The sequence below is a fragment of the Agelaius tricolor genome, unplaced genomic scaffold (assembly GCF_023055355.1).
Source record: "Agelaius tricolor isolate 1412-34295 unplaced genomic scaffold, bAgeTri1.0.p SCAF_70, whole genome shotgun sequence".
NCBI classification, from domain to species: domain Eukaryota; kingdom Metazoa; phylum Chordata; class Aves; order Passeriformes; family Icteridae; genus Agelaius; species Agelaius tricolor.
In genome coordinates, this window is record NW_027269330.1 from 374,216 (window position 1) to 400,215 (window position 26,000).

Sequence of the window (26,000 nt, forward strand, 5' to 3'; positions counted from 1 at the left end):
GGAGGGAGTCGTGGCGCTCCAAGCATTCAGCTGCTGCCCAAAACCGGGCGTTTTCACCCCAAAAATCCACCCCGGGTTGGATTTTTGAGGTGTCGGGGGTGCTGTCAGTCCTCCACCGCCAGGGGGCGCTCTCAGCCGCGCTGGCGGTGCTCTGGGCGCGCCACCGGAAGTCGGTGGGCGGGGCCTCACTGCCGGAAGTGCGTGCGCGGTGGGGCCAAGATGGCGGCAGAAATGGAAGCGAAGGGATTCGAGCACATGGGGCTGGACGGGCGGCTGCTGAGGGTGAGCGGGAACGGGGCCGGGAGGGGTTCGGCCGGGGAGAGCGGGGGATTGGAGGGCAGAGATCGCCGGGGTGCCGGGAGGGGTGAGGGGTTCCTCTGAGGGGAGGGATCGGGGCGGTTTGGGGGCAGAAGGGATGGGGACGCGGGGGTTGTGGGGTCGCTTTGGGACCCTCTGAGGGCACGGGGACACTGGTGTCCCTTCAGGGGTGGGGGGCCTGAGGGGACACCGGAGTCCCCTGGGGTGGAGGGACACTGGTGATTGTCCCCATGGGGAGCGTGTGTCCAAAAGGGGATACTGGAGACTGGGACTGTCACCATGGCGCTGTCCCCATGGTGACAGCCATCGCTGTGCCCGCAGGCGGTGGCGGAGCTGGGCTGGGCAGTGCCCACGGCCATCCAGGCCCGCGCCATCCCGCTGGCCATGGAGGGCCGGGACCTGCTGGCCCGGGCCAGGACGGGCTCGGGGAAAACGGGAGCGTACGGGCTGCCCGTGCTGCACAAACTGCTGGGCATCAAAGAGGTACTGGGGATACTGGGGGGCACTGGGGGAACTGGGGGATTGGGGGCACCGGGAGGGATGTGGGCACTGGGGTGTACTGGGAGGCACCAGGGTGTACTGGAGGCCACTGGGGCTGACCCTGCTGTCCCCCACGTGTCCCCAGCGGTGCCCTGGGCGGGGCAGGGCTGATGTCCCCGTGCCCCCAGTGACCCCAGTGTCCTCTGTGTGTCCCCAGGCGTCCCCAGCCGTGCCCCAGGCCGTACGGGCGCTGGTGCTGGTGCCCTCGGCGGAGCTGGCACGGCAGGTGGGGCAGACCCTGCGCCGCCTGGCCGCCTTCTGCGCCCGCCAGCTGCGCGTGGCCGAGCTCTGCGGCCACTCGGACCTCGCTGACCAGCGGTCAGTCACCCCCTGGTGTCCCCAGCCACACCCTGGTGTCCCTGAGCTGCCCCCCTGTGTCCCCAGGCTGTGGTGGGCACACCTGGCCGTGTCCTGGCACACCTGGCCGGGCACAGCCTGATCCTGACCCCTCTCTGGGTGTCCCCTGGGTGTCCCTGACCCCTCCCTGGCTGTCCCCTCAATGTCCCTGACCCCTCCCTGGGTGTCCCCTGGGTGACCCTGACCCCTCTCTGGGTGTCCCCTCAATGCCCTGGGTGTCCCCTCAATGTCTCTGACCCCTCCCTGGCTGTCCCCTGGGTGTCCCTGACCCCTCCCTGGCTGTCCCCTCAATGTCCCTGACCCCTGGGTGTCCCCAGGCCGGTGCTGATGGAGCAGCCGGACATCGTGGTGGGCACCCCGGGCCGTGTCCTGGCACACGTGGCTGGGCACAGCCTGGCACTGCGGCCCTGGCTGGAGGTGCTGGTGCTGGACGAGGCCGATCTGCTGCTGTCCTTCGGCTTTGGGGACGACATCCGCGCCCTGCTCTGGTGGGGACACACGGGGGACAGCCAGGGGACGTGGGGGGACACAGAGAACGACACAGGGGGACAGGGAGGGGACACAGAGAAGGACACCGGGGGACAAGGAGGGGATACTGGGGGGACACCTGGGGAGACAGCGAGGGGACAACCAGGGGGAACAGTGGAGGTGACAATGGGAGGGGACACCCAGGGGACAGCCAGGTGGGACAGTGGGGGGGACACTGGAGGGACAGGGAGGGACAATGTGGGAGTACGGGGGGGACGCAGGGACAGTAGGGGGGGGGACAATGGGAGGGGACACCAGGGACAGGCAGGGGACACCAGGGAGACGGGGGGGGGGAAACCAAGGGGACACCCAGGGGACATGGAGGGACAGTGCAGGGGTCCAGGGTGGGACACAGGGACAGTCAGGGGGACATGAATGGGACAACGGGAGGGACATGGGTGGGTCTTTGACATTTTGGGGTTCCCTGAGAGGTTTTAGGGGGTGCTGGAGTTTTGGGTCTTTAAGGTTTTGTGGGGCACTGAAGGGTTATGGGGGTTCTGAGCGATTCTGGGGCACTCAGAGGGATTTTGGGGTGCCTGGGGGGGGTTTTGGGGTGCCCCTGACCCCCCGTGCCCCCCCAGCCACCTGCCCAAGATCTACCAGGCCCTGCTGGTGTCGGCCACCCTGAACCCCGAGCTGGAGGCGCTGCAGGAGCTGGTGCTGCACAACCCCGTGAGAAATCTGGGGCATTTGGGGCATTTTGGGGGGTCTGGAGTGAGGTTTGGGGGTTCTGCAGCAGGCACAGAGATGGAAAACACCGGGATTTGGGAACACCATCCCCCATTTCCCATCGCTGGGAATTCCAGTTCCCCAATGGCCGTTTTGGGATTTTAACCCCAAATCCCCAATTCCAGGTGCAGGTTCTCCCCCTAGAGCCCCATTTGCTGGGCAGTTCCCATTTCCAGCAGTTCCCCAGTGCCCAATTTTGGGATTTTAACCCCAAATCCCCAATTCCAGGTGCAGGTTCTCCCCCCAGAGCCCTGTTTGCTGGGCAGTTCCCATTTCCAGGAGTTCCTCAATGCCCAATTTGGGATTTGGCAGTTCCCCAGTGCCCAATTTTGGGATTTTAACCCCAAATCCCCATTCCAGGTTCATGTCCTGCCCCCAGAGCCCCGTCTCCTGGGCAGTTCCCATTTCCAGCAGTTCCCCAGTGCCCAATTTTGGGATTTTAACCCCAAATCCCCATTCCAGGTTCATGTCCTGCCCCCCGAGCCCCGTCTCCCGGGCAGTTCCCAGCTGCAGCAGTTCCAGCTGTGCTGTGCCACAGAGGAGGACAAGTTCCTGCTGCTGGCGGCGCTGCTGAAGCTGCGGCTGCTGCGGGGCCGGGCCCTGCTCTTCGTGGGCAGCCTGGCTCGGGCCTTTAGGGTCAAACTCTTCCTGGAGCAGTTTGGGATCGCTGCCTGTGCCCTCAACCCACAGCTGCCTGCCCGGTCACGGTGAGTCCTGGTGGGTTTGTGGGGTGGGGTTTGTGGGAATTATCATTTGAGTCCGAAATTCCTGGGTTTTCACATGATCCCAGTGGTTTCTGAGAGGAAAGAATGGGGTGGGATTTATGGGGTGAGAATTCTCGTTTGTGTCCTCAAGCCACAGCTGCCTGCCTGCTCCTGGTGGGTCCTAGGGGATTTATGGGGTTTATGGGGCGGGGTTTATGGGATTTCCTGGTTTTGTCCTCAACCTGGTGCTGCCTGTGGGATCCCAGTGAGTTCTGGTGGGATTTATGGGGTGGGGCTTATGGGAAGTCCTGTTTGAGTACTAAATTCCTGGGTTTTCACCTGATCCTAGTGGTTTCTGAGGGGGGAGATAATGGGGTGGGATTTATGGGGTGGGATGGGAATTCCCATTTGTGCCCTCAGTTCCCAACGGGCTGGGAATTATGGGATGGGATGGGAATTCCCATTTGAGTCGTCAACCTGCTGCTGCCTGTGAGGTCCTGGTGAGTGCGGGTGGGGTTTGTGGGGTGGGGTTTGTGGGGTGGGGTTTGTGGGAATTCTTGTTTGTGCTCTCAATTCCTGTCCTTGTCCCGGATGCCTGGTGACACTGGGGATGTCCCAGGTGGCACTGAGCTGTCCCTGTCCCTGTCCCAGGTGGCACTGAGCTGTCCCTGTCCCACAGGTGCCACGTCATTGCCCAGTTTAACCGGGGTCTCTACGATTACATCGTGGCCACCGATGAGGAGGGGCCGGCAGAGCCCCCCCGGCACCGCCCGCGCAAGGGGGGCACGGCCAGGTCGGACTGGGGACACTGGGGTGGTACTGGGGACATTGGGGACATTGGGGTGGCACTGGGGACATTGGGGTGGCACTGGGGACAGCCAGAGTCCTCCTAGAACCATCAGCACAGGGGGGGCACGGCCAGGTCAGACTGGGGACATTGGGGTGGCACTGGGGACATTGGGGTGGCACTGGGGACATTGGGGACACTGGGGTGGCACTGGGGTGGCACTGGGGACATTGGGGACATTGGGGTGGCACTGGGCACAGCCCGGTGAGACTGGGGACACTGGGGACACTGGAGTGGCACTGGGGATAGCCAGGGGACAGCCAGGTCAGTCTGGGGGTAGCAGGGACACTGGGGTGGCACTGGGCACAACCAGGTCAGACTGGGGACATTGGGGACACTGGGGACAGCCAGGTCAGCTTGGGGACAGCAGGATGGCACTGGGGACTGGGGGTGGCACTGGGGACTGCAGGCTGGCACTGGGGACTCAGACCCATGTGCCCTCAGGAAGGGGGACAGGAAGGGACAGTCCCTGCGGTGTCCTCCTGTCCCTGACCGTCCCCGTGTTGCTCCAGGAAGGGTGACAAGAAGGGTGACAAGAAGGGTGACAAGAAGGGTGACAAGAAGGGACAGTCCCCGCAGTGTCCCCAGGACCCCGAGTTCGGGGTCTCTCGTGGCATCGATTTCCAGAACGTCGCCGCCGTCATCAACTTCGATGTCCCCAGCTCGGTGGAGACCTACATCCACCGCGTGGGCAGGTGTGGCACCGGGGCCACCAGGGCCACCACTGTGTCCTCAGGGTCACCAGGGCCTTTGGGGGTCACAACTTCAGTGCCCCCAACTCGGTATTGTCCTACATCCACCGCGTGGGCAGGTGTGGCACCAGGGCCACCACGGGGTCACCAGGGTCACCTGGGTGTCCCCAGGGGTCTCAGGGTGTTCCCACACGCTCTGGTGTCCCCAGGGTGTCCCCATGGTCCCTGCTGTCCCTGTCCCCATGGTCCCTGTGTCCTTGTCCCCACGGTGTCCCTGTCCCCAGGGTGTCCCTGTCCCCATGATCCCTGTGTCCCTGTCCCCACGGTGTCCCCACACTGTCCCTGTCCCCAGGGTGTCCCTGTTCCCATGGTGCCTGTGTCCCTGTCCCCACACTGTCCCTGTCCCCAGGGTGTCCCTGTCCGCACGGCCCCTGCGTCCTTGTCCCCACGGTGTCCCTGTCCCCACGGTGTCCCCACACTGTCCCTGTCCCCAGGGTGTCCCTGTCCCCATGGTCCCTGTGTCCGTGTCCCCACGGTGTCCCCACACTGTCCCTGTCCCCAGGACAGCCCGTGGGGACAGCCCTGGCACGGCGCTGACGCTGGCACTGCCCGACGAGCTCGAGGGGCTGCGGCGCATCGAGGACACGCTGGCAGCAGGTGGCACTTGGGGACTCTGGGGGGGTCTGGGGGCCTTGGGGGACACTGGGGGGGTTTGGGGACACTGAGGTGACACTGAGGTGACACTGAGGTGGCCCCGTGTCCCCACAGAGAACGGGCAGTCCATGCTGCAGCCCTACGAGTTCCGCATGGAGGAGATCGAGACGCTGCGGTACCGCTGCAGGGTGAGGGGACACCGGGGGGACACCAGGGGGACACTGAGGGGACAGGCCTGTCCCTGCTGTCCCCAGCGATGTTCCCAGTGTCCCATTAATGCCCCCAATGCTGTCCCCAGGACGCCATGCGTGCTGTCACCAAGCAGGCCTGTCCCCAGTGTCCCATTAATGTCCCCAATGTCCCATTAATGTCCCATTAATGTCCCCAATGTCCCATCAGTGTCCCCAGGATGCCATGCGTGCTGTCACCAAGCAGGCCTGTCCCCAATGTCCCATTAATGTCCCCAGTGTCCCCAATGCTGTCCCCAGGACGCCATGCATGCTGTCACCAAGCAGGCCTGTCCCCAATGTCCCCAGTGTCCCATCAATGTCCCCAATGTCCCCAGGATGCCATGCATGCTGTCACCAAGCAGGCCTGTCCCCAATGTCCCCAATGTGCCGTTAATGTCCCCAGTGTCCCATGAATGTCCCCAGTGTCCCCAGGACGCCATGCATGCTGTCACCAAGCAGGCCTGTCCCCAATGTCCCATCAATGTCCCCAGTGTCCCATTAATGTCCCCAATGTCCCCAGGATGCCATGCGTGCTGTCACCAAGCAGGCCTGTCCCCAATGTCCCATTAATGTCCCCAGTGTCCCCAATGCTGTCCCCAGGACGCCATGCATGCTGTCACCAAGCAGGCCTGTCCCCAATGTCCCCAGTGTCCCATCAATGTCCCCAATGTCCCCAGGATGCCATGCATGCTGTCACCAAGCAGGCCTGTCCCCAATGTCCCATTAATGTCCCCAATGTCCCCAATGTCCCCAGGATGCCATGTGTGCTGTCACCAAGCAGGCCTGTCCCCAATGTCCCCAGTGTCCCATTAATGTCCCCAGTGTCCCATTAATGTCCCCAATGTCCCCAGGACGCCATGCGTGCTGTCACCAAGCAGGCCGTGCGCGAGGCGCGGCTGCGGGAACTGCGCCAGGAGCTGCTCAACTCCGAGAAGCTCAAGGTGAGACCCCAAAAACCCCAAAATTTATGATAAAAACCCCAAAATTGGGATAAAACCCCCAAAATGGGATTAAAAAAAAAAAAAACAAAACAAACAAAATTGGGGTAAAACCCATAAAATTTGGGATAAACCCCCACAATTGGATAAAAAAACCAAAACAGGGGTAGAATCCTTAAAAAATGGGATAAACCCCCTAAAATTGGGAAAAAACTCAAAATGGGGATAAACCCCCCAAAATAGAATAAAAAACCCCTAAAAATGGGGATAAAAACCCCAAAATTGAGATAAAAACACCCAAAATGGGATTTAAAAAACCCAAAATTGGGATAAAAACCCCAAAATGGGGATAACCCCCCCCCCCCCAAAAATGGGGATAAAAACCCCAAGTCCTTTTGGGATTTCGTCCCCAACCCCTCCATTTTAACCTGATTTTTGCCATTTTAATGACTCCGGGGGAGGGATTTCCCTGCTGCAATTAACAAATTATTGATTAATTCTCAAGTAAGGATTCATGAAGGACTAATTGAGGGCTAATTAAGGGTTAATTAATGAATTTCAGGTGTATTTTGAGGACAATCCCCGGGACCTGCAGGCGCTGAGGCACGACCGGCCCCTGCACCCGGCCAACGTGCAGCCACACCTGGGCCACGTGCCCGAGTACCTGGGTACCAAAATGGGGCAAAAAGGGGGGAAATTGGGAAAAAATGGGGAAAAAATTGAAATTCTGGGAAAAAAAAACGGGGAAAAATGGGAAAAAAAATTGAAATTCTGGGGAAAAAAAAGGGAAATGGGGAAGCGGGGAAGTGGGAATGGGGTCAGCCCCACGTGGGCCACTGGGTACCAAAACGGGGCAAAAAAGGGGGAAATTGGGGAAAAATGGGGAAAATATGGAAATATTGGGGGAAAACGGGAAAAAATTTAAAATTTTGGGGAAAAAATGGAGAGAAATGGGATTAAAATGGAGGGGAATGGGGGACATTGGGGCCTGGGGTGGGCAATGGGGTGAATTGGGGCCCAGGGGTGCTTTGGGGTAGGAAATGGGGTGACGGGGGCAGGCAGGGGTGGTTTTGGGGTGCATTAACCCCCTTGGTGCCCCCCAGTGCCCCCCAGTCTCCGCGGCATTGCTGACCCCAACCCCAAAAAGAGGAAAGGGCCCCGAGGGGCTGGAGCCCGGCACGGGGGGAAGAAGGTGAGGGACCCCAAATTCCCTCCCCAAAATTCCCACAAAATCCCCCAAATTCCCTGCCAAAATTCCCCCCCAAAATTCCTGCAAAATCCCCAAAATTCCCTCCCCAAAATTCCCCAAATTCCCTCCCCCAAATTCCCCCACAAAATTCCTGCAAAATCCCCCAAATTCCCCCCAAAATCCCCCAAATCCTCCCTAAATTCCCCCCTCTGCACTCCTCGGGGTCCTGCTGGAGCGGGGGGGGGGGCACCAAGGTCCCCCCAAAGCCCTGAACCCTCAAATTCCCCCAAATGCCCCCTAAATTCTCCCCACAATCCCCCCAAACCCCCTGAACCCCAAAATCCCCACTGAAGCCCCAACCCCCCCCCGCAATTTCCCCCTGAACCCCCAAAATCCCCCATAAAAATCTCCCCCGAATTCCCCCGAATCCTCCTCACAAACTCCCCCAAATCCTTCCCAAAACCCCCCCCTGAACCCCCAAAACCTCCCCAGTTTACCCCAAACCCCCCCTGACCCCCCCTGAACCCCCAAATTCCCTCTGACCCCCCCATTTTTCCTCAGCCCCGCGGCTCCGGGAATCCCCTGCAGAGCTTCAGATTCACCCGGCGAGGGAACAAACGGGGGGCAAAGGGCACCCCCTGAGCCACCTGAGAACACCTGGGGACACCCCCTGAGCACCTGGGGACACCCCCTGAGCCTGGCACACCTGGGGCACCCCCTGAGCCCCTGGGCACCCTCTGGGCACCTGGGGGCACCCCCTGAAGCACCTGGGGGCACCCCCTGAGAGCCTGGCACACCTGGGGGCACCTCTGGGAGCACCCCCTGAGCCACCCGGGCACACCTGGGGGTACCCCCCGAGCCCCTGGGGACACCCCCTGTGCCAGCCTGGGGACATTGGTGTCACCCTCTGAGCCCCTGGGCACAGCCTGGGGTCACCGTGGCCACCCCCTGTGCCACCCTAGGGGCCCACCTGTCACCCCCTGTGCCACCCTGAGGCCACCACGGCCATGCTGTGCCCCCCGCCCCGGGGTTGGTGACAATTAAAGGTGCCAAGGAGCCGCTCCGGTGTCCCCTGGTGTCCCTTGGGCGCGGTGCCAGGTGCGTGACAGGGACACGGCAGGGACAGACGCGTGACGCTGCTGTGGGCAAAGGTGCCAGGGCAGTGCCAGGGCAGTGTCCCCCGTTATCTGTGTCCCCCGTTATCTGTGTCCCCCGTTATCTGTCCCCCCTTACTGTCCCCAAGGCCACCAGGGCCATAAACAGCGGTACAAGGACACCCAGGAGTGGCACCCCTGGGGACACCGCGGGGGTGGCACCGATGGCATCGAGGGGATGGCACCCCTGGGGACACTGCAGGGACCCAGCACGGGCTCGGGGGTGGCACCGGGCCCCGGGGTGGGGGACAGGTGTGGCACTGCCCCGCCCTGGTGACATCAGGGACAGGCATGGCACCGAGCGGGGTCCAAGGCTCTGAACCCAGCAGGGACAGAGGGCACCGGGTGGCACTGTCACCACTGGGATGGCACTGTCACACAGGGCTGGCACTGTCACACGGGCCTGGCACTGTCACACGGGCCTGGCACGACACAGTCGCATGGGGATGGCACTGTCAGGATGGCACTGTCACTATCAGGATGGCACTGCAGTGGCAGTGGCACTGCTGGGATGTCACTGGGACAGAGGGCACTGTGGTGGCCCTGGCACACCAGGATGGCACCAGGATGGTTTTGTCACCACCAGGATGGCTTTGTCACCACCCTGGCACAGCCGGGTCGCTGCCCACAGCATGGGGGACACCAGGGCCTCACCCCCAGGATGTGGCACTGTCACTGTCACAGGTGCCCATGGATGATGTCCCTGTGCCACCCACGCTCCCAAATTCCCGGATTTATCCCCAGATCTGCACCCATGGGTGCCCCCGATGCCTCCCTGAACTTCCAAATTCCCAATTTGGTGCCCGTGGGTGCCCCCCTTATGCCACCCTGGTGCCACCCCGAGCTCCCAAATCCCCGTTTTGTCCCCATTTCGATGCCACCCCGAGCTCCCAAATCCCCGTTTTGTCCCCGTTTCGGTGCCCATTGGTGCCACCCCGAGCTCCCAAATCCCCGTTTTGTCCCCATTTCGGTGCCCGTGCGTGCCCCCCCGTGCCCGCTCGGCGCCGCCCCCGCCCCGCCCGGCGGCCCCGCCCGGATCGATCGATCGATCGGGTTAATGATCGATCCGGCCCGGGGCTGATTGGTCCCGCTGCCATCAGGCCAGCGCTGCCCTGCCCGGGTTTAAAGGCGCGGGTGGCACTTGGGGACACCCCTGCCAGCATGGCCGCCTCCCTGGCGCTGCCCGGCGCCCTCCTGGCCGCGCTCCTGGCGCTGGTAGGGGACAGGGACACCGCGGGTGGCACTGGGAGGGACGCGGGGCGGGCTCGGGGAGTGGCGCCGGTGCGGTGACAGTGGGGTGGCATTTGGGGGGCTGAGGGTGGCAGAGCCGAGGGGACACCGGTGTGGTGCCCACCTGGTGGCATTTGGGGAGCTGAGGGTGGCAGGGATAGGGGGACACCATTGTGGTGCCCACCTGGTGACATTTCATGGCACTCGGGAGGTTTGGGGGTGGCAGAGCCGAGGGGACACGGGTGTGGTGCCCACCTGGTGACATTTCGTGGCACTCGGGAGGTTTGGAGGTGGCAGAGCCGAGGGGACACCGGTGTGGTGCCCACCTGGTGACATTTGGGAGGAGCTGAGGGGGACAGTGCTGTGGTGCCCGTTGGGTGGCATTCGGAGGTGGCAGGGCTGGGGACACCTCTCGGGTGCCCTTTGGGTGCCATTCAGGGGTGATGTGCAGGAACTGGGAGTGGCAGAGCCGCTCCTTGCGGTGCCCTCGGGTGGCACCCAGGTGACAGCTGGGTGACACTGGGGGGACTGAGAGTGGCAGAGCAGGGGGACACCTCCATGGTGCCCATCAGGTGCCACTTGGGTGGTACTGGGGGGAACTGGGGTGACAGGATGGAGGGGACACCACTGTGGTGCCCTTTGTGTGACATTTGGAGGAACCAAAGGTGGCAGAGCCATGGGGACACTGCTATGGTGCCCACTGGGTGACATTTGGGTGACATTTGGGGGAACTGGAGGTGGCAGAACGTGAGGATGATGTCATGGTGCCCACTGGTGCCATTTGGGTGCCAATTGAGGGGACTGGGGCTGGCAGAGCTGTGGGGACGATCCCGTGGTGCCCTTTGGGTGCCATTTGGAGGAGCTGGAGGTGGCAGAATGGAGGGGACACCGCTATGGTGCCCTTTGGGTGACATTTGGGTGACATTTGGAGGACCTGGAGGTGGCAGAACGTGGGGACGATGCCGTGGCGCCCTTTGGGTGCCATTTGGGTGCGGTTTGGAAGAACCAAAGGTGCCAGAGCTGTGGCGCCACCTCCTCAGCACCCACCAGGTTCCCCTCGACCCCTCAAGGTGCCACCACCGTGCCACCACCGCCGTCCCTGTCCCCGCAGGCGTCGCCATCGCTGACCCCCCTGCACCAGGCCGGCGTCTGCGCCTTCTACGGCGAGTGCGGGCGCAACCCCGAGGTCAACGTGTCGCTGGTGCCCTCCAAGGTGCCCTGCCTGTCCAACACGCCGGCGCGGGCGGCGGGGGGCGCGCTGCTGTCCCTGCTGCGCCGGGTGTGCCCCGAGCTGGCACGAGGGGACAACGACACCACGTGGGTTTGCTGCAGCTACGGGCAGCTGGTCGCGCTGCGCCTCAGCGTGGAGCTGTCGGGCGCCGTCCTGGCACGGTGCCCATCCTGCGCCCGCAACTTCGCCAACCTCTACTGCCACAACATCTGCAGCCCCGACCAGAGCCTGTTCACCAACGTCACCCGCGTCGCCAACTTCAGCGCGGTGCCCGGCACCCAGGCCGTGCTGGAGTACCAGCTCTTCTACCGCCGCCGCTACGCCGAGGCCGCCTTCGCCTCGTGCCAGGGCGTGCGGCTGCCGGCCACGGGCGGCTATGCCATCTCCACCATGTGCGGGCGCTACGGCGCCCAGCTGTGCACGGCCCAGCGCTGGCTGGACTTCCAGGGCGACAAGAACAACGGGCTGGCACCGCTGCAGATCAACTTCCAGCTGCTGCCCAACGGCTCCGAGCCCGGCCAGGGCATCGCCCCGCTGGACGCGCCCGTCTGGGGCTGCGACGAAGCGCCCAGCGCCGAGCAGGAGCCGTGCTCGTGCCAGGACTGCGCCCAGGCCTGCCCGCCCGTGGTGCCACCCGCCGACCCCCCGCCGCCGTTCCGCATCGGCCGCGCCGACGGCGTGCTGGTCATCTGCGTGCTGCTCTTCGCCGGCCTGGCCCTGGCCTTCCTGGCGGCCGTGCTGTGCCGCAGGGGCGCGGCCGAGGTGGCGCTGAAGCCGCGCGCCCGCGGGCGCTCGCAGAGGGTCAGCGACGCCTGGCAGCGCGGCCTGGAGCGGGCGTTCCGCCGCTGGGGCACCGCCGTGGCCACCTGGCCGCTGCCCGTGCTGGCCGTGGCCGTGGCCGTGGCCGGGGGGCTCTCGGCCGGGCTGGTGACCCTGCGGCTGACCACGGACCCCGTGGAGCTGTGGTCGGCGCCGGGCAGCCGTGCCAGGCAGGAGAAGGAGTTCCACGACCGCCACTTCGGGCCCTTCCTGCGCACCAACCAGGTGATCGTGACGGCGCCGGGGCGCTCCGGCATCACCTACGACTCGGTGGTGCTGGGCACCAAGAACTTCAGTGGGGTGCTGGCCCAGGACGTGCTGCTGGCGCTGCTGGAGCTGCAGGAGGAGCTGGCGGGCACCACGGCGTGGGCAGCGGGCGCGGGCAGGAACGTCTCCCTGCAGGACGTGTGCTACGCCCCCCTGAACCCCACGGCGCCCGGCGTGGGCGACTGCGCCGTGTCCAGCGTCACTCAGTACTTCCAGAACAACCGCAGCCGCCTGGCCCTCAGCGCCTGGCAGCAGGATGGCAAACCGCAGGGCACCGTGGACTGGCACGACCACCTCATCTACTGCGTCAAGTGGGTGCCGCGGGCGGGGGGCACCGGGGGTCCCTCTGTGGGGGCGGCATGGTCACTGTGGGGTGCCCAGGTGTGGGGTAGGGGTGACATCTGTGGGGTGCCGGACATGGCATGGTCACCATTGGGTGGCCCCGGTGTGGGGTTCAGGTGCCCCAAGGGGTGCTGGGCATGGCACAGTGCCCATGGGGTGCCCAGTTATGGGGCTGGGATGACATCTGTGGGGTGCTGGGCACCCGTGGGATGCCAGATTTGGGGGTTTGGGTGCTCTCAGGGGGTCAGGGTGCCACCCTCTGCTCCCAGAGTGTCACCTCTGTGTCCCCCAGGATGTCCAGGTGCCTGTGGGGTGCCAGGCCAGGTCTCTGGGGTGTCACCTGCATGTCCCCATCACTGTTGGGTGCCTGCCTGTGGGTTCAGGGTGCCACCTCTGTGTCCCCCATCACTGTTGGGTGCCAGGCCAGGTCTCTGGGGTGCCACCCGCGTGTCCCCATCACTGTTGGGTGCCTGCCCGTGGGTTCAGGGTGCCACCCACACGTCCCCCATGCCAGCCCGGGTGCCCCGCGGGTGGCAGCGGGCGCGGGGCCGGGGCCGGGCGGGCACAGCCCCCGCTGACGGCCCGGCCCTGTCGCCACCAGCTCCCCGCTCTCCTTCAAGGACATCACGGCGCTGGAGCTGAGCTGCATGGCCGAGTACGGCGGGCCCGTGTTCCCCTACATCGCCCTGGGCGGATACCGCGGTACGGGGCTGCTCTGGGGTGTCCCCGCCGTGTCCCCCCGCGCTGGCCCCGCGGTGTCACCGCCGTGTCCCCGCAGAGTCGGAGTACACGGAGGCCGAGGCGCTCATTGTCACCTACTCGCTGAACAATTTCCCCGCGGGGGATCCGCGCCTGGAGTGGGCGCTGAGCTGGGAGCGGCAATTCCTGAGCGTGGTGCGCGACTTCCAGCGGCGCCACCGCCACAACCTCTCGGTCACCTTCATGGCCGAGGTGGGCGCCGTGTCCCCTGCGTGTCCCTGTGTGACCCCCGTGTCCCCTGTGTGTCCTCTCTGTGTCCCTGTGTGTCCTCTCGGTGTCCCCTGTGTGTCCTCTCGGTGTCCCTCCGTCTCCCTGTGCCCCCCATGTCCCTGGTGGCCCCGTGTCCCTGTGTCCGTAGTGGCCTCAGCGAACCCCTTGTCCCCTCCATGCCCCTGATGGCCCCGTGTCCCTGTGCCCCTATGCCCCCTCCATGTCCCCTCCGTGTCCTCAGTGTCCCCATTGTCCCTGTGCCACTTCCATGTCCCCAGTGTCCCCTATGTCCCTGTCCCCCCTCTATGTCCCCAGTGCCCCTTTTGCTCCCTGTGTCCCCATGTCCCTGTCTCCCCTCAATGTCCCGGTGCCCTCGGTGTCCCCGGTGTCCCCTCATCTGTCGCTGTGGCTGTCGCTGTCCCCTCAGCGCTCTCTGGAGGATGAGATCAACCGCACGAGCGGGGAGGACCTGCCGGTGTTCGCCATCAGTTACCTGCTGGTGTTCGCCTACATCGCGCTGGCCCTGGGCGAGTACACGGCCTGGAGGAGGGTGCTGGTGAGCCGGGGGCACCGGGGGGCACCGGGGGGCACGGGGGGCACCGGGGGGCACGGGGACCTGGTGAGCCCAGGGCAGGTTCGGTCAGGTCGGTTTGGGGGCGTCCTGAGGGGTTCGGGGGGTGGTAGAGGGACCTTATGAGCCCCGGGGGACACGGGGGTGGCACAGGGGGGCACAGGGTCCTGGTGAGCCCTGGGGACGGGGGTGGTTTGGGGGGATTCGGGGGGGTTTGGGAAAATCCGGAGGGATTCGGGGGGGATCGGTTCGGGCGGATCCCGGCGATCCCGGGGGCACTGAGGGGCGGTGGCAGCGGCCTGGGGGGGTTCGGGGGTGCCCACCCGGGGGGTTCGGGGGTGCCCACCCGGGGCGTTCGGGGGTGCCCACCCGGGGGCGCTGACCCCGCGGTGCCGCAGGTGGAGTCGAAGGTGACGCTGGCGCTCGGGGGCATCGCGGTGGTGCTGGGGGCCGTGCTGGCCGCCATGGGGCTGCTGGCGCTGCTGGGGCTGCCCTCGTCCCTCATCATCATCGAGGTCGTGCCCTTCCTCGTGCTGGCCGTGGGCGCCGACAACATCTTCATCTTCGTGCAGGAGCTGCAGGTGGGCACCGGGGGGCACCGGGGGGCACCGGGGGGACCGGGGGATGGAGTTGTCCTTGGGGATGGGGGCACCGAGGGCACTTTTGGGATTCCCATGGGGGTCCCCGTGGGCCAGGTGGGCACCCTCGGGTGGGCAGGGGGTGCCCGCGGGGCTCCCCCGGCTCTGAGGGTGTTCCCCGGCTCTGGGGGCGCCCCTGGGTGCCCCCGACCCCCCCCTCTGGCAGCAGCAGTCGCAGCGGGAGCCAGGCGAGACGCGGGAGCAGCACCTGGGGCGGGTGCTGGCACAGGTGGCACCGAGCATGCTGCTCTGCAGCCTCTCCGAGACCGTCTGCTTCCTGCTGGGTGAGGAGGGGGCACCGTGGGCACCGCGGGGGCACCGGGACAGGGGGGGCACGGGGGGCAGCTGGGCATGGAGGCGGCACGGTGACATGGGGGGCACTGGGGACACAGGGGCTGGGGGGCATGAGGGATATGGGGGGCACTGGGGCACATGGGGGGCACAGGGTGGGCACAGGGACATGGGGGACAAGGGGCACGGGCCGGGGTGGGGAGGGTGGTGTGGGGGGGCTGGCACAGGGTCCTGGTGACACCAGGAGGTGCCAGGGGGTCTCCAGTGACCCGGGGGGTGCCCGGGGTCCCGCAGGTGCCCTCTCGTCCATGCCCGCTGTGCGCACCTTCGCCCTGACGGCCGCGCTCGCCATCGCGCTGGACTTTGTGCTGCAGATGTCGGGGTTTGTGGCGCTGGTGGCGCTCGACAGGCGGCGACAGGAGGTGGCACCGGGAGGGGAGGGGGGCACCGCGGGGCGAGTGGAGGGGGCGCGGGGTGGGTGTGAGGATGCCCAGGGTGGGCACAAGGACCCCAGGGTGACCATGGGGATCCCAAGGTGGGTGCGAGAATCCCCAGGGTGGGCACAGGGTGGGTATGGGGTCCCCAGGGTGGGTGAAAGGATCCCCAGGGTGGGCACAGGGTGGGTGAGAGGTCCCCAGGCTTACCATGGGCATGGCAAGGTGGGTGAGGGTCTGCAGGGTGGGCACGGGGTGCCCATGAAGCCCCCAGGGTGGGTGAGGGTCCCCAGGCTGTGCCCAGGCTGGGCAGGGCACACCCGCAGGGCACGAGGGGGCTGTGGAGGAGCCGTGCCAATCCCATCCATGCCAACCCCCCTGTGCCAACCCCCCCGTGCCAACCCCCCCGTGCCAACCCCGCCGTGCCCCCAGGCCGGGCGCTTCGACCTCTGCTGCTGCTGCGGGACGGGCAAGGAGGGCACGGCCGGGGGGGGCCGGGGGCTGCTGCGCCCCTTCCTCGAGCGCTGCTACACCCCCGTGCTGCTGCACCCCCTCGTGAGACCCGCGGTGGTGAGGGCACGGGGGCACCGGGGGCATTGGGGGGCACGGGGGGCATCAGGGGCATTGGGGACGTTGGGGGCATCGGGGACATGGGGGGCATTGAGGGACAATGGGGGCATGGGGGGACACGGGAACAGGGGGGTCACAGGGGGCACGGGGGGCATCAGGGGCACAGGGGGCATTGGGGGACAATAGGGGGCATGGGGGGCATTGGAACGGGGGGGGGCACGGGGGGTATTGGGGGGAATTGGGGGCATTGGGGGCACTGGAACAAGGGGGGCATTGGGGGCACGGGGAGCACAGGGGGTATTGGGGGTGTGTGAAGGGGTTTTGGGGGTCCTGGGGGGTCTCTGGGGTTTTGGGGGTCCTGGAGGGTCTCTGGGGTGTTGGGGTCCGGGTCCCTGAGCAGAGCCCCCCCCCCCAGGTGCTGCTGTTCCTGTTCATGGCCTGTGCTGGGCTCTTCCTGCTCTTCCACGTGTCCGTGGGGCTGGACCAGGAGCTGGCACTGCCCGAGGTGGGCACATGGGTGGCATGGCCCTGTATGGGGGCACACGGGGACGCTGGGACCCCTTTGTGCCCCCTTTGTGCCCCGCGGGTGCCCCCGCTGATGCCAGCTGTCCCCAGGACTCGTACCTGCTCCAGTACTACTCGGCCCTGAACCAGTACCTGGCCGTGGGTGTCCCCACCTACTTTGTCACCACGGGCGGGTACAACTTCTCCTCGGAGAACGGCACCAACGCCATCTGCTCCAGCTCGGGCTGCGATGCCAACTCGCTGACGCAGAGCATCCAGCTGGCCACGCGCTTCCCCAACGTGTGAGTGCCCGCGGGCACCCCCAGGGACCCCGGCTGGCCGTGCCCGGCCTCTGCCAGCCCCCTGTGCCCTCCGCAGGTCCTACCTGGCCATCCCGGCCACCTCGTGGCTGGACGATTTCCTGGACTGGCTGAACCCCACCGTGCGCTGCTGCCGCATCCACCAGAGCGGGGAGCACCAGGGCCAGTTCTGCCCCTCCACCAGCAGTGAGTGAGGGCAGGGGCTGAGCTGGGGGCACCCCATGGGCACCACGGGGGCCGTTGGGTGCTCATCGGGTGCCACCATGGGGGCCATTGGGTGTACATTGAGTGTCCACCACCGTGGCCACTGGGCACCCATTGGGTGCCACCATGGGGGCCGTTGGGTGTACATTCAGTGTCCACCACCGTGGCCATTGGGTGGTCATTGGGTGCTACCATGGGGGCCGATGGATGCCCATTGGGTGCCACCATAGGGGCTGTTGGGTGGCCGTTGGGTGCCACCATGGGGACCATTGGGTGCCCATTGGGTGCCACCATGGGGGGGCCGTTGGGTGTACATTAAGTGTCCACAACTGTGGTCATTGGGTGGTCATTGGGTGGTCATTGGGTGCCACCATGGGGGCCGTTGGGTGGCCATTGGGTGGCTGTTGGGGTGGCCATTGAGTGCCCACCATGATGGCTGTTGGGTGCTCATCACAGTGGCCATTGTTTGGTCATTGGGTGCCCACCATGGTGGTCTTTAGATGGACATTGAGTGTCCACCATGATGGCCATTGGGTGCCCACCATGGTGGTCATTGGGTACCTACAATGCTGACCACTGGGTGCCCACTGGGTCGTCATTGGGTACCTACCATGATGCCCACAATGCACCAGCTCAGTGCCTGCTGTGGTGGCCACCGTGTGCCCTGTGTGTGCCCACACTGACCCCTGTGTGCCCACACTGACCCCTCTGTGTGTGCCCACACTGACCCCTGTGTGCCCACACTGACCCCTCTGTGTGTGCCCACACTGACCCCTGTGTGCCCACACTGACCCCTGTGTGCCCCACTGACCCCTGTGTGTGTGCCCACACTGACCCCTGTGTGTGTGCCCACACTGACCCCTCTGTGTGTGCCCACACTGACCCCTGTGTGCCCCACTGACCCCTGTGTGTGTGCCCACAGCTGACCCCAGCTGTGCTCTGGGGCAGTGCCTGAAGAAGCTGCGCCGCCCCACGGCCGAGGAGTTCCAGCGCTTCCTGCCCTGGTTCCTGCAGGACCGGCCCACCCTGCAGTGCCCCAAGGGGTGAGTGGCACCATGGTGGCACTGCCCTGGCACTGCCCTGGCACTGGGGTGGCATTGGGGTGTGCTACCGGGGGGACACACAGGAGTAAATGCCACCCAAGGGGACACAGAGGTGGGTGGCACTGTGGAGGCATCGAGGGTGGGTGCCACTTGTGGGGACACCCTGGGGGCTCAGTGCCACCCATGGCCGTGGTGACACCCAGGGACACGAACACCAGCATGGGCACACCTGGGTGTCCCCTGACCCTGTGTCCCCCATGTCCCTGTGTCCCCCCTGACCCTCCCGTGTCCCCGCAGTGGCCTGGGCGCCTACGACACCTCGGTGAGCATGGACGCCAATGGCACCATCCTGGGTGAGTGAGAGTGGCACAGGCACAGGGCTGGGGGTGACCGCTGACCACTGGGGTGACCACTGACCCTTGGCAGCGACCACTGACCACCAAGGTGACCACTGACCTCCAGGGGTGACCATTGACCACCAGGGGTGACTGCTGACCACCCCGTGGTGCCCGCTGCCCCTGGAATGACCACTGCCCCCATGGTGCCCACTGCCCTTGTGGTGCCCGCTGCCCCATGGTGACCACTGTCCCCAGAGTGCCCGCTGCCCCTGGAGTGCCCACTGCCCTCAGAGCGACCACTGCCCCCATGGTGCCCACTGCCCCTGGAGTGCCCACTGCCCCTGGAGTCCCCATTGTCCCCATGGTGCCCACTGCCCCTGGAGTGCCCACTGCCCCTGGAGTCCCCATTGTCCCCATGGTGCCACTGTCCCCACGGTGCCCCCGCCCTGTGCTGACGCTGCCGTGCCCGCAGCCACCCGTTTCATGGCGTACCAGCGCCCGCTGCGCACGTCCCAGGAGTACACGGGTGCCCTGCGTGCCGCCCGCGCCCTGGCAGAGCACATCACGGGCATCCTGCGCGCCGTGCCCGGCACCGACCCTGCCTTCCGCGTCTTCCCCTACACGTGAGTGGCACTGCCAGCCTGGGGGGGGGGGGGGGGGCAGGTAGCGGTGCCCAGGTCGGGGTGCCCATGCCAGGGTGCAGGGAGTGCCCTTGTTGGGGGTCATGAGTTGGTGCCCCAGTGAGGGGCGCCCATGCCAGGGTGCAGGGGGTGCCCCAGTGCCCTTGTTGAGTGCCCACACTGGGGTACTCAGTGCCCATTTTGGGGTCCCAGTGCCCATATCAGGATACCCAGTGCCCGTATCAGGGTGCCCAGTGCCCATTTTGGGTTGCCCAGTGCCCATATCAGGATACCCAGTGCCCATTTTGGGGTCCTAATGCCCATTTTGGGGGTCCCAGTGCCCATATCAATGTGCCCAGTGCCCATTATGGGGTCCCGGTGCCCATTTTGGGGTGCCCGGTGCCCATCCCCGGGTCCCCGGTGCCCGTATCACAATCTCCAGTGCCCGTTTGGGGTGCCCAGTGCCCATTTTGAGATACCCAGAGCCCATTTTGGGGTCCCAGTGCCCATTTTGGTGTCCCGATGCCCATATCATGATACCCAGCGCCCATTTTGAGGTGCCCAGTGCCCATTTTGGGGTGCCCAGTGCCCATTTTGGTGTCCCGATGCCCATATCACAATACCCAGCGCCCATTTTGGGATACTCGGTGCTATTTCGGGGTGCCCAGTGCCCATTTTGGTGTCCCGATGCCCATATCACAATACCCAGCGCCCATTTTGGGATACTCGGTGCTATTTCGGGGTGCCCAGTGCCCATTTTGGTGTCCCGATGCCCATATCATGATACCCAGCGCCCGTTTTGGGGTCCCAGTGCCCATTTTGCGGTGCCCGGCGCCCGTTTTGGGGTGCCCGGTGCCCCTGCCCGGCTGCCCGGTGCCACGGCCGGTGCCAGCGCGGTGCCACCCCGCAGGGTGACGTACGTGTACTACGAGCAGTACCTGACGGTGGTGCTGGAGGGGCTGCTGACGCTGGCACTGTGCCTGGTGCCCACCTTCACCGTGTCCTTCCTGCTGCTGGGCATGGACGCGCGCTCCAGCCTGGCCACGCTGCTGACCATCGCCATGGCCCTGCTGGGCACCGTGGGCTGCATGGCGCTCTGGGCCGTGCCCTACAACGCCGTGGCACTCATCAACCTGGTGGCGGTGCGGGCACGGGGGGTGGCACGGGGACAGTGAGGATACAAGGCACCGGGGGTGGCACGGGGACGTGGGGAACAGGGCGCGTGGGGTGGCACAGGGACAGCGGGGACACGGGGCACATGGGATGGCACAGGAACATGGGGCACAGGGGACAACAGGGACACGGGGCACAGGGCATAGGGGGTGGCACGGAGGACAGTGGGACACGGGGGGTGGCATGGGGGACAGCAGGGACATGGGCCACACGGGCTGGCAGAGGGGCATGGAGCACATTGGGTGCCAATGTGACATGGGGACATGGGGCACGTTGGGTGGCACAGGGACACGGGGGATACGGGGTGGCAGCGGGCATGTGAGGTGGGACACAGGGTGGCTTTGTGGGCACAGGAGGTGGCAGCAGGAGCTGGGACATACAGGGTGACATAGGGGGTGGCTCTGGGGACACGGGGGTAGCTCTGGTTGCACAGGGGGTGGCTCTGGGGGCACAGGCGGTGCCCAAGGTGCCAGCCTGGTGTCCCCACAGGCCGTGGGCATCATGGTGGAGTTCGTGTCCCACATCACCTGCGCCTTCACCCGCAGCCGCCAGCCCACGCGGGTGGCACGAGCCGCAGAGGCCACTGTCACCATGGGCAGCAAGGTGGGCACGGGGACGCTGCGGGACACCAGACCCTGCCAGGGTGGGGGTGGCACCGTGGGATTCCCTCCTGGGGTGGGAGGTGACACCGAGGGACCCCGAACTGTCCTGGGGGTGGCATCGTGGGACCCCAAACCCATCTGGAGCTGGGGGGTGACACCGTGGGACCTCCTGGGCTGGGGGGTGGCACTCTGGGACCTCAAACTCTCCTGGAGCTGGGGATGGCACCATGGGACCTCAAACCCTCCTGGGCCCGGAGGTGACACTGTGGGACCTTTTGGGACCGGGAGGTGGCACCGTGGGACCCCAAACTGTCCTGGTCCGGGGGTGGCCCCGCGGGCCGCTGTCCCTGCCCGGGCGGTGTCACCGAGCGTGGCCACTGTCCCTGCCCGGGCGGTGTCACCGAGCGCGGCCGCTGTCCCTGCCTGGGGCGGTGTCACCGAGCGTGGCCGCTGTCCCCGCTTGGGGCGGTGTCACCGAGCGCGGCCGCTGTCCCTGCCCGGGCGGTGTCACCGAGTGTGGCCGCTGTCGCCGCTGTCCCCGCAGGTGGTGGCGGGGGTGGCCATGACCAACCTGCCGGGCGTGGTGGTGCTGGCGTTCGCCAAGGCCCGCCTGGTGCAGATCTTCTTCTTCCGCCTCAACCTCATCGTCACCCTGCTGGGGCTGGCACACGGCCTGGTGTTCCTGCCCGTGCTGCTCAGCTACATCGGTACGGACACCGTGGGGACAGGGACACCGGGACAGGGGGACAGGGACAGTGTCACCCCCCCAGGGACAGGGACAGGAACACCCCTGGGGAAAAGGACAGGGGGACAGGGACACTGGGACAGTGTCATCCTCCTGGGGACAGGGACACCGTGTCTGTCACCTTGGGGATGGAGATAGGCACAGTGACACCATGTCACCTCCAAGGACAGGGACAGGGACACCAGGCCTGTGTCACCTCGGGGATGGGGACAGGGACACCAGCATCGTGTCACCTCCCCGGGGACAGTGACAGTGACAGCATTGTCCCCAGAGCCTGGGGACAGTGACAGTGACACGGTGCCCGTTGTCCCCGCAGGGCCCGCGCCGCAGGTGCCAGCAGGGGAGGCCACACCAGGGGACACCGTGCAGGGGACACGGCTGGGCCTGAGCAACCCCGGCTTCAAGGACACGGACACGGACAAGGACAAGGACAAGGACAAGGACAAGGACAAGGGCTCCGGGAAGGGCTGAGCCCCCCCGCCCCCCCCCGTGCCCCTCCCCCCTCCCCGTGCCCCTCCCCCCTTTCTATTTAAACTGGTTTTGTCACATCCGGCACTGGTTGGACTGGGATGGATGGGGGGAAGGTGCTGCACAATGTCCCAGGGGTGGGGACACTGTGGGGACACCATGTGGGACACAGGGACACTGCGGGGACATGGGGATGGCATGTAGGACACGGGGACACTGTGGGGACACCATGTGGGACACAGGGACACTGCGGGGACATGGGGATGGCATGTGGGACACGGGGACATTGTCGGGCACAGGGACACTGTGGGGACAGTGAGGATACCCCAGATCATTCCTTTAGGAACATTTATGGGTTTTTTTATTCCCGGCCCTAGAGGAGCTTGTAGGGCACACCAAGGACATTCCAGATCATTCCTTTAGGGCCGTTTATGGGTTTTTTAGGACCATTTACAGGTTTATTCCCTAGAGGAGCTTGTAGGGCCCATTGAGGACAACCCAGATCATTCCTTTAGGAACATTTATGGGTTTATTCCCTAGAGGAGCGTGTAGGGCACACCGAGGACATTCCAGATCATTCCTTTAGGGCCGTTTATGGGTTTTTTAGGACCATTTACAGTTTTATCCCTAGAGGAACTTGTAGGGCACACTGAGGACATTCCAGATCATTCCTTTAGGGCCGTTTATAGGTTTTTTAGGGCTATTTACAGGTTTATTCCCTAGAGGAACTGGTAGGGCACACCGAGGACATTCCAGATCATTCCTTTAGGGCCATTTATAGGTTTTTAGGACCATTTACAGGTTTATCCCTAGAGGAACTTGTAGGGCCCATTGAGGACAACCCAGATCATTCCTTTAGGAACATTTATGGGTTTATTCCCTAGAGGAGCTTGTAGGGCACACCGAGGACATTCCAGATCATTCCTTTGGGGCCGTTTATGGGGTTTTTAGGACCATTTACAGGTTTATCCCTAAAGGAACTTGTAGGGCCCATTGAGGACATTCCAGATCATTCCTTTAGGGCCGTTTATGGGTTTTTTAGGACCATTTACAGGTTTATCCCTAGAGGAACTTGTAGGGCCCATTGAGGACAACCCAGATCATTCCTTTAGGAACATTTATGGGTTTATTCCCTGGAGGATCTTGTAGGGCACACCGAGGACATTCCAGATCATTCCTTTAGGGCCGTTTATAGGTTTTTTAGGGCTATTTACAGGTTTATTCCCTAGAGGAACTGGTAGGGCACACCGAGGACATTCCAGATCATTCCTTTAGGGCCATTTATAGGTTTTTAGGACCATTTACAGGTTTATCCCTAGAGGAACTTGTAGGGCCCATTGAGGACAACCCAGATCATTCCTTTAGGAACATTTATGGGTTTATTCCCTGGAGGATCTTGTAGGGCACACCGAGGACATTCCAGATCATTCCTTTAGGAACATTTATGGGTTTATTCCCTAGAGGAACTTGTAGGGCAGGCGGGCGGGCAGGGTCTGCAGCTCCAGGCGCACGGGGCACTTGTAGAAGTGGCCGAGCAGGGTCTCGGTGTAGCCCTGCAGGAAGTAGAGCTTGTGGGGCGGCAGTGCCCGCGCCAGCAGGGCACAGAGCACCAGGAGGTTCCCGCGGCGCTTCAGCACCGGCTCGTCCAGGAGCAAACCCGGGAAGGTCCCGGCCAGGAACCGCCGCAGGAACGCGTCCTCCAGGGCCCGCTGGGCCGCCCCTGCCTCGCCACACAGGTTCCCTGGGGACACGGGGGACACAGGGGACATTGGTGACACACAGGTGGCATTGGGTCCCATCCCGCTGGGCCACCCCTGCCTCGCCACACAGGTTCCCTGGGGACACAGGGGACACAGGGGACATTGGGGACACACTGGATTACACTGAGGGACCCCCAGCTGCACCGCCCCTGCCTCGCCACACAGGTTCCCTGGGGACACAGGGGACATTGGTGACACACGGGTGGCACTGGGTCACCCCACACTGTGCAGCACCCACCTCGCCACACAGGTTCCTTGGGGACACAGGGGACATTGGTGACACACGGGTGGCACTGGGTCACCCCTGCCTGTGCCGTGCCTGCCTCGCCACACAGGTTCCCTGAGGGGACAGGGTGCTGGTGGCACTGGTGGCACTGGGTGCTCAGCCCAGCCGTGGTCCTGGCACCACAGGAGTTGTGTGTTCTGTCCCCAGGATGCCCATGGGTAGCACGTGTCACTGTCCCCACCATGCCCACATGTCCCTGTGTCCCATGCCCAGGATGTCCACGTCACTGTGCCCACCATGCCCACATGTCCCTGTGTCCCATGCCCAGGATGTCCACGTCACTGTGCCCACCATGCCCACATGTCCCTGTGTCCCCTCACGTGCCCCACACTGCCCTGTCCCCACCGTGCCCCCGTGTCCTCATGGTGCCCCACGGGCCATCCCCCTGTCCCCTCCTGCCCCCATCCCCCTTGTCCCCCATGTCCCTCCCTGTCCCCCGGCCCTGTCCCCGTGTCACGCACCGGTGTGCAGGGACAGCCAGCCCTTGCGGTGCCCGATGTGGTGCGGCGCGTGCGCCTGCTCGTACGTCACCATCTTGTCCCCTCTGCCCGCGCGCACCCGCGCTGCCCGCGTCTGTGGGGACAGCGGTGTCAGGGACACGGGGACATTGGGGACAGTGGGGACAGGGGACATTGGGGACACTGGGACAGCAGGGTCAGGGGACAGGGGGACAGCAGCGTCAGGGGACATGGGACAATAGGGGACATGGGGTCAGGGGACACAGGGACAGGGGGACAGGGAGAGGGGACAGTGAGGACAGGAGACAGCAGGGACAAGGGACAGGGGGACATTGGGGACAGCGAGAACAGCGAGGATATGGGAACACGGGGACAGCAGGGACAGGGGGACAGCAGGGACATGGGACAGTGGGGTCAGGGGACATGGGAACAGCAGGGACAAGGGACAGGGGGACACGGCAGCGGGGTCCCCAAGGACTCACCTTGAGGCACACGGGGCTGGTGTGGAGCTGCCGGGTGGCGCTGGGGACATGGAGGGCACGGGGAAGGACCTGCACAGGGGACAGGGCTGGGGACAGCTGGCAGGGGACATCCCGGTCCCCAGGGCTGGGGACATCCCGGTCCCTGTCCCCAACACAGCCAGCGTGTCCCCAGGAGCCGCACGGAGCAGCCCCGCTGTCCCCGCAGTGGGGACAGCGCTGCTGTGACCCCACTGCTGTGACCCCACGCTGTCCCCGGTGTCACCGCAGCCCTCGGCCCTCTCACCCAGTGCCCCCCACCCTCAGTGTCCCCATCCCCAGTGTCCTTTGTCACCCCCATTCCCGCTGTCCCTTGTCACCGCCATGCCCGGTGCTCCCCAGGCTCAGTGTGCCGCATCCCCAGTGTCCCCAAACCCGGTGTCCCTTGTCACCCCCACCCTCACTGTCCCCCAAACCCGGTGTTTTTCCCCCATTCCCGGTATTTTCCCTAATTTCGGTATATTCCCTAATTTCGGTGTTTTTCCCCCCCCATTCCCGCTCTCCCCTCACCCGCAGGGCCCGCGCGGCCGCCGCCATCTTGGCTGAGGGAGCGGCGGCAGCGGCCCCTGGCGGAGGGAGGACAGCGAGGGGGGAACTGGGATGAACTGGGATGGACTGGGGGAAACTGGGGGCACTGGGAGAACTGGGGGGTACTGGGGGATACTGGGGGGACTGGGAACACTGGGAGTACTGCAAGCACTGGGACTACCGGGGGTCCC

General features: G+C 64.8%; 3 protein-coding genes across 12 annotated transcripts; 2 read left to right on the plus strand and 1 right to left on the minus strand.

Moving 5' to 3' along the window:
• Positions 1 to 183: 183 nt before the first annotated feature.
• DDX56 (DEAD-box helicase 56) lies at positions 184 to 8,787 on the plus strand. Of its 9 annotated transcripts, XM_071417728.1 has the most exons (16): positions 184 to 282; positions 640 to 801; positions 1,016 to 1,176; positions 1,533 to 1,703; positions 2,325 to 2,415; positions 2,935 to 3,179; positions 3,856 to 3,969; positions 4,536 to 4,718; positions 5,278 to 5,372; positions 5,484 to 5,557; positions 6,451 to 6,540; positions 7,100 to 7,205; positions 7,641 to 7,729; positions 8,288 to 8,368; positions 8,420 to 8,452; positions 8,494 to 8,787. In XM_071417728.1, exons 1-14 carry the CDS (start codon positions 220 to 222, stop codon positions 8,366 to 8,368), a joined length of 1,725 nt encoding a protein of 574 aa, XP_071273829.1. In that variant the 5' UTR covers positions 184 to 219; the 3' UTR covers positions 8,420 to 8,452; positions 8,494 to 8,787. The 9 variants fall into 9 exon arrangements, with proteins under 9 accessions (XP_071273829.1, XP_071273826.1, XP_071273828.1 ...); XM_071417725.1 differs by adding an exon at positions 2,701 to 2,718 and having other exon boundaries at positions 2,953 to 3,179; positions 8,288 to 8,787; XM_071417727.1 differs by having other exon boundaries at positions 8,420 to 8,787.
• Positions 8,788 to 8,935: 148 nt separating this feature from the next.
• On the plus strand, positions 8,936 to 22,461 carry NPC1L1 (NPC1 like intracellular cholesterol transporter 1). The gene is made up of 19 exons (XM_071417747.1): positions 8,936 to 10,095; positions 11,222 to 12,738; positions 13,371 to 13,471; positions 13,548 to 13,720; positions 14,166 to 14,294; positions 14,708 to 14,890; positions 15,117 to 15,231; positions 15,533 to 15,660; positions 16,105 to 16,242; positions 16,658 to 16,747; positions 16,858 to 17,048; positions 17,125 to 17,252; positions 18,193 to 18,313; positions 18,611 to 18,666; positions 19,124 to 19,274; positions 20,182 to 20,413; positions 20,934 to 21,047; positions 21,591 to 21,753; positions 22,108 to 22,461. The coding sequence occupies exons 1-19, from the start codon at positions 9,172 to 9,174 to the stop codon at positions 22,260 to 22,262; spliced, it is 4,809 nt and encodes a 1,602-aa protein (XP_071273848.1). The 5' UTR covers positions 8,936 to 9,171; the 3' UTR covers positions 22,263 to 22,461.
• Positions 22,462 to 22,597: 136 nt separating this feature from the next.
• MRPS24 (mitochondrial ribosomal protein S24) lies at positions 22,598 to 25,867 on the minus strand. 2 transcript variants are annotated; one of them, XM_071417745.1, is made up of 5 exons: positions 25,792 to 25,867; positions 25,246 to 25,314; positions 24,767 to 24,878; positions 23,714 to 24,000; positions 22,598 to 23,318 (listed from the first exon to the last, which is right to left on the minus strand). In XM_071417745.1, exons 1-4 carry the CDS (start codon positions 25,816 to 25,818, stop codon positions 23,717 to 23,719), a joined length of 492 nt encoding a protein of 163 aa, XP_071273846.1. In that variant the 5' UTR covers positions 25,819 to 25,867; the 3' UTR covers positions 22,598 to 23,318; positions 23,714 to 23,716. The 2 variants fall into 2 exon arrangements, with proteins under 2 accessions (XP_071273846.1, XP_071273845.1); XM_071417744.1 differs by having other exon boundaries at positions 22,598 to 23,571.
• Positions 25,868 to 26,000: the final 133 nt, after the last annotated feature.